The sequence below is a fragment of the Magnolia sinica genome, chromosome 4, assembly GCF_029962835.1.
Source record: "Magnolia sinica isolate HGM2019 chromosome 4, MsV1, whole genome shotgun sequence".
NCBI classification, from domain to species: Eukaryota; Viridiplantae; Streptophyta; class Magnoliopsida; order Magnoliales; family Magnoliaceae; genus Magnolia; species Magnolia sinica.
Genome location: NC_080576.1, coordinates 14,786,195 through 14,793,609, shown reverse-complemented (window position 1 = coordinate 14,793,609; position 7,415 = coordinate 14,786,195). Strand labels below are relative to the sequence as shown.

General features: G+C 42.2%; 1 protein-coding gene across 1 annotated transcript; it reads right to left on the bottom strand.

Annotated features, from left to right (window-relative positions):
• Positions 1-2,841: 2,841 nt before the first annotated feature.
• Positions 2,842-4,719, bottom strand: LOC131244375 (protein terminal ear1 homolog). The gene is made up of 4 exons (XM_058243994.1): positions 3,828-4,719; positions 3,618-3,737; positions 3,374-3,515; positions 2,842-3,255 (listed from the first exon to the last, which is right to left on the bottom strand). Exons 1-4 carry the CDS (start codon positions 4,388-4,390, stop codon positions 3,109-3,111), a joined length of 972 nt encoding a protein of 323 aa, XP_058099977.1. The 5' UTR covers positions 4,391-4,719; the 3' UTR covers positions 2,842-3,108.
• Positions 4,720-7,415: the final 2,696 nt, after the last annotated feature.

Sequence of the window (7,415 nt, the reverse complement as noted above, 5' to 3'; positions counted from 1 at the left end):
GTAATTAAATTCAAACGCCTGAAAATAAATCATGACGTAAGTACTTTTGATTAAAGTTGATTCACACTCCAGGGCCAAACACATTGGGAGGATCTCAAATCCAGGAGGTTTCCAATCATGGGGTTCCAAATCCACGCTCCCAAACAGGCCCTTAGAATATGAAAGGCCAGGCCCTCGACTATGAACTGCCCATTTGCCACGGTGGATTGCAGGGGATTTGATATAACTACATATTGTGGGTACCAGTGTATATCCAGATTCATCATTCTCGAATATCAACGGTTGTTTGGTCCACCCGGATTTTCGTACAAATACACGATCTAATAGAAGTGAACGCGGGTCATATATGCGTTGATATTTGCAAATAAAAAGCTTGATACATGGGGAATCCGAAAAATCCACCATGAATCGGACCAATTGGTCAAGTGCTAAACGATCGGACCTACCAGCTGAGATGATACGTTGATTACGTTGATCAGAGCCGTCCATGCTAGGGTCTCCGTGCTAATTCAGATATAACTGAATTTTGAAAATAGAAAACATTAAATGTATATATATTAATTGACGGTTAGGATCACTTGTTTGGCATTTTCTGATTATAGCCTATTCAGGTAATAAATACCGATGAAATGTAAAATCAAACCATTGGGTCATTCCCTCATCCAGGGTACACTGACATCCTGCGGTCCTGAGTCGCAACATATGTTAAATGAATTAAGGTGGGTCAACTCAGACCAACGGTCTGGTTCACATAACTATAATTGTAACAACCCTAATTTTGGATGCATTAAAAAAATTAAAATAAATATTTAAAGATTTCATTTTTAAATAAAAAATAAAGACAATTCAATAGTTGAGTTGGTAGAGACATTCGTAATTGAGGGAGAGGATAATTCAAAGATCCAGACCGTTGACATACTAGCCCGCTACAAGAACGGAGCAGAACGCCAAAAAAGAACCAAGTGTGACAGGGCCACTCATCTGATAAACAGCACATGTCCACCTAATCCAAACCCGTTGGTTTTCCTTGACCAAACATACATTCTCAGGTATTGTCCAGAATTTCGAAAAAACCGATAGGACACCCAGATCACAGCATATCTGGGACCAGATATGAAAATCCGGCTGAAAAGCGTCCACACGTGCTAGCCATAAAGACAACAATTAACAATCGAGTATGACCGCGGACGTGGATTAGATACTGACAAAGTCAGTAGCCAAATTGCTACTGATGTGACTTCGCCAAGCTATGTGGACCTCGCCACGATGATGCATGCGTTGTATCATCCCGTCCATTAACTGGGAAAAGATTGTTTTATAGCATGAGAAAAAGAATGGTATGAATGATATAGATCTAAAGTCAAGCTGACCCTCCACAGAAAACAGTGGGTACAGTGACATTCACCGTTCAAAACTTCTCAGGTGCCACAGAAGTTTCCGATGAAGCTGATATTTTTGTTTTCACTATGAACAGGTTGGAACGGAAAAATACATCATGGTGGACCTTATAAATGTTTCAACGGTGAGTGTGACTCTTCCCACAGTTTTCTGTGGTGGGTCCGCCATAAAACGATCTCTACAAATTATTGGACGGTATGGATACAACACATGCATCATCGTGGGGTCCACAGCTTGGTTACGTCACTTCAGTAGCGATTTGGCTGCTAGACCTCGTCAGTATCTAATCCGCGTCCGTATGACCGCCCCAACCATGGAAGCGGATTGGGTGGTGCACAACACACCACCGACCGAGCTGCTGTTGGTACGTGTCGTGCGACGACGAGGGCTGACCGCTCCACAATAATGTATTTATTATATCGACACCGTTCATCCATTTGAAGAGAGCATTTTAGAGCTCGAGTCAAAAAAATATTCATATATCCAAACACCAGCCCTGTGGCTGGTGGTCCGTGCTCTGTGGCCCCTCCATGATGTATGTGTTTCTTCCGTTCCGTTCATTATCCATTTTTAAAGATTATTTTAGTATTTGATCTTAAAAATTAGAGGTATATAAATCTCAGGTGGACCACGAAAACAATAATGATTGAATATCCATCGTTAAAATCCCCCAAGGCCCACTGTACGTTTTTATCCGACATCCAGTCTCTTTATTAGGTAACACAGGAAAAAAACGACGATAAGCGATCCAAAACTTTTATGGCCCCAAAAGGTTTTTAATGGTCCACGCTCATTCAACACTATTTCCTGTAACGTGTTCCTCTTGAGATTGGTATATACCTAATTTTTGGTCTGATACCGTAAAATGATCTGGAAAAGTAGATGGACGGCATGGATAAAATACATACATCATGGTGGGGCCCATGGAGCACCGATCACCAGGCATTGGCTGAGGGCAGGGGGAGTAGCCAAACCGTTTCTCAACTGGACTACTCTACAAATAGCGCCAAATAGCAGCGGTGACAACGATGCTCACCGTTAAAAACATTCGTAGGGCCCACCCTAACTTTTATTTTCCATTGTTTCTGTTCAGAAGGTCACACAGACGTGGATGAAGAAGACATATTAATCCAAAACGACTGTGACCAAAAAAGGGTTTCAATGGTACACGTTCGATCCCCCATTGCTTTTTTTAGCGTGGTCCAGTTGATCTTTGGATCTGTCTTATATTTCCGGCGCCAGGATTACTACGTACACGTTAAATGGATAGACGGTTTGGATTTAACACATACCTCATGATGGGACCCACAGAACTAGTGAGGTCAACACACCAGCCAGGTCGGTGGTGTGTGGCACACCACTCAATCCGCTTCCTTCCGCTAGAGTTAAGTGCAAATCTTCGTGGGACCCACATTTCATGAAAAGCAAAAAACAATAATAAAAAAAGAAGTGACACAATCACTTCCACTCCACGGGCAGAGCTACATTACATATACAATCGGAGTTGATATCTGAACCCTCTCTTTTTGACGCATAAACCCCGTCTTCTACTCTTACATCCAGAAAGTAGAAAAATCTGGTGCATGCGTCAACGGGATAGGGTTCAGATATCACTTCCCCGTACAAGAAAAACACTAATTCCAATGCTACGAGAGAAACTATCACTGTTCCACACCGCCCCTTTAAGGGCAAATTCGTCAATTTTCTCACTCAGCAAGCTTTTCGTCTTCCGATGACGGATGGTACCGTGCGTGAGGTGGAACCGTTCCGAGGCGGTGAGAGAAGAACCGGCAGAAACTCGTCCGAATCGCACTTGAAAAACGAATTCTGGAAATGCTCCACCAAAGCGTCCTTCCCCTACCCAGTAGAAAACATCGAGTTTGAGAGAAGAAAATACATCACGAAATGCAATCCAAACACGCCACGAAATGCAAGACGACTAAAAAATAAAAAATAATAAAAAATCAAATCTCACTTGAATTCGAGCGTAGAAGATTTCACAAATCTTCCTGGAATCGAAAACAGCCCACTTGAATTTATTCATGGATTTGTATAATCTCGCAGCGGCCTTAGTAGTAGTGAAGTTGACAAAAGCGTACCCCAAATTGCATTTATTTCTGCATGGATTCAATGAAATAAATATCAGATCTCTCCCAACGAGCTCAAACCTAAGTAATATGTATAATACTATTAAAGTAGCTTGCTGAAATGGAACTAACTTGAAATCGATTGGCAAGTATACAAAATCATATTCCGAGAGAGATGGGTCAGAATCCATCTGGGCTTTCTCATTCTCTTCGGCACAGTGCCTGTCAAGCAACTCCAGCAACATACTCCTACTGGAAGACGAAAGAAAATTACCAGTCAGAGAACATAGACATGCACGTATGGAGAGAGAGAGAGAGAGAGAGAGAGAGAGAGAGAGAGACCTGTATCTGTTGGGTATGTTCTTTATCATGACAGTGGTTCTTTTCTCACGTTCCGATTCCGAGACAACGAATTCAAAAGGAGATATGGGACTTTGAGAAGGGTTTTCTTCCTCTACCTTTGATTCTTTTGCTTGCACTTTCGGCCTCCAAATCAAGCTCTTCTTCTCAAAACAACGAGACAGAGTAGTGGAGCCACCACGAAATCGCCCACACCCCACTGCTACTGTTTTCTCGGCCGTGGGCTCTGATGGGTTCGTGGGTATTTCATCTACAACAGCAGGAAGCTCAAACGACATCTCAACACCCTTGCAGCTTTGGCCTTCGTTGCTGCTGATTGCGGCAAGCGAATGAGAGAGGAAAGTCGGAGGCTGTGGGAGCCTCGGAAAGTAAGTCAAAAAGCCATCGTAGATAGAAGGCCGTTGGGTTTGAATGAAGGGATAAAAGTACGGGAGAAGTGTCGATGGTGCTGGGTATGTAAGATACGAGAAATCAAGAGAGTAGTTGCGCCTCTGCAAAAGATGGTAGTATTCGAATGATGGGGCTTTTGGATTCAACATTTTCATGGAAACGAGAAATAGAGAAAAGTAAATGACGAAGAAAAACAACAACAGAGAAGCTTTATAGAAATTATATATCTGATAGAGAGAGAGAGAGAGGTCCACCGGTCAGATAAGGAGAAGATTTTCTTGCATGGAATTAGTTTTAAAAGAGATAGCCAGGCGAGGAAAGGGTCAGAGAAGATGAAGATTGCATGGCTGAAGAAAGCATGAATGCAAACATGCATCCTTCCATAAATACGTAAAAAAGGCCCTGCGCTGAGATTGTTGCCTGGGCCCGGGCTTGCCTAGGATATGGGCTTTTTTATGATTAGAAAATCCTCAGGACTGCATCGGAAGGTGTAAGGCGTCCAAGGCCTCCTTCATTAATGAAAAGTCCAAATCGAGATAGCTTACCGAGGCAAGAAATCAATGCTGCTCTTTTTTCTACTGACGAAAACGCCCTTCGTGACTATCGGTTCGTTTTCCGTCTGTCGCGACTTCGGCTCCAGCGTCTGTCGCCACCTATTGGGGCCAATGGAAAAATGATCTGAACCGTCCATGTTCTTTCTAATGGCGCAAATTGGGATCCAAAGCCATTGAAAATTTTCTTTTCAGTGCTCTTCATCGTCATCCAGAAACTGACAGTCACCATCATCGCTAACCTTAATTTCTTATGGACGGTGAAGATCATCTATCGGTTTTCCCGTGAGGCCCACCGGATCCTGAGCCAGCAGAGGCAAAACCAACTCGAGGGGGATTGGGATTTGGAGTGACGCGAAGTCGCAACAACTTGTTTGGGGCCCACGTGGTGTATGTATTAGATCCGGACCGTCCATAAGGAACGGCCCACTGCGTTCGTGGGATTTTTGAATGATAATGGAAATCGAATTTTTAAGTCAGCGACACATCCGAAAAAAACTTACCACCTCCGAAGCTCTCCAAATTCAATGTTTGGCCCACGCGTTCAGTCATTCCAATTGATTTCTATGATAAATAGCAATAATGTGGATGAATAGGTTTATAAAAGATTTTTAATAGTTAATAACTACTATTCTCGCTTAGTGTAGTACACTTGAAATTTTAATTATTTTCATTTTTGGGAGCATAGAATAAAATAATTCATAAAAACATATAACTCGTTTGAATATACAATGCATATGTCGGAGTGGGCTCTTTATAGATGGAGTGTGGCCTACAATGATGGACCAAGGTCGTACTACAGCATGCTACATGGATTTTAGTCCAACGAAGTCGGTCCTAGGGTTCATTGTGATGTATGTGACTACATTCATGCTACCCATCCACATTGAAAGCTCGTTTTAGGCTATTATATAAAAAATGAAGTGCATATACATCTCAAGTATACCATAATGCAGGAAACAATGATAATCAACTATTAAAAACACACTGTGGACTATAAGAGTTATGGATTAAAATGTTATTTGTGTGGTCTCTTCATTCATATCTTGGTGACCTTATCAACGGGTTGGGATGGCAAATAAATATTCTGGTAGCGCTTATGAGGTTTTTAATGATGGTATTCAATCACAGATGATTCATGTGGTATTGTCCACATGAAATTTGGATCTACTTCATTTTACAAATAATGCCTTAAAATGAGCTTTCAAAAGGGTTGAGCGGTATGGATTTGAGGCACATACATCACTGTGGAGGCAATATGAGGCTCACCCATCGCGGTGGATCCGGATCTCACGTGATCCTCTCTCGTTTTATTCATTGTCCTGCCATTTTACATATCATTTTGGAATATGAATTAAAAAACTAGTAGGTAAATCTATGGCCCAAGTAAACCACACGGTGGGGATTCAAAGCCCGTTCAAAACTTCTTTTGAGTTGCAGAAGTTTTTTATATCTGTGTTTCACATTATCTATGTCTACATGACCTCATGAAGAGATTGGATTGCCAAAAAACATCATGGTAGAAATATTTCAACGGTGGATGTTAATATCACCACCGCTTCTTGTGGTGTGTTCTAGTTGAGCTTGGAACCTGCCTTAATTATTTATTTTTATTTTTTTTCACCCCTTATAAGATCCGGAAAAATGGTTGGACGGACTGGATAAAACCCATACATCACGATGAGCCCCATCGCTTCCATCGCAAGTAGAGGTGGGCATTTCTGACCCGATCCGACTTGATCAGACTTGTTCCGAACAGATCCGACGGCTTAGATCGGGCCTGATCGAGTGCATAAATCAAGATCCGATCGATTTTCAGGTCAGGTCCGGATAGAGGTCTATCCGAACCAATCCAACCCAAATACCCGAACCAAAATGATCCGGCCCGAACCGACCAAACCCGACCTGGAGCGGGTAGTATAAATATTGTTTTTAATTTTTTACCCTAACTCGTTTACACCCATTCCCTCTTTTCTTACCTTACCGAACGAACGAGCCTCTTCTTCTTTTTATTCCTCTCCACTCTCCACTCTCCAGCCTCCCCTTCCTGATCTTCTTCCTCTCCAGTCTCCTCTTCTTCTCATCACTCATGTAGAATGATTATACATTCCCTTCGATTCTTGTTCTTCTTTCTCGTTTTTTCCTTTCACAATCCGTTTCGTTTTTGTTTTTCTTACATCTTAATTGGCTTTTGGCTTTTTGGGTGTTCTTGATTTTCTTGATTGGTTTTTGGGCCGTTCTTATTTTAGGATTTTTTCACCCCTTTGATTGGGTTTTTGGAAATGGGTTTGTTTTAGCTCATGGTTTGGGTTTTTCTTTTTACTGTTATTTTACTTTGGATTTGTGTTTTGGGCTCCCTTTCTAGAGTTTGTGAGATCTGAGCTCTCCATCTGGCATGAAGGAGATGTTGTTTCACTTCGCCTGAAACATATGGATGGCTGGAGAAGAATTGTTTTGGTGTCCCGATTGTTCTGTGCGGTGGCCCACTTGATTTAAAGCTTGGATCTTGCGAACGAGCACTGGGTTCAAATGTCTGGTGGCTTGCGAATGGGCGGGCATTTCCCATCCACTACATGATTTGAGTCAACAGAAGGAGTGCCCCACATGCAAGTCAAATGTGGATTGTTGG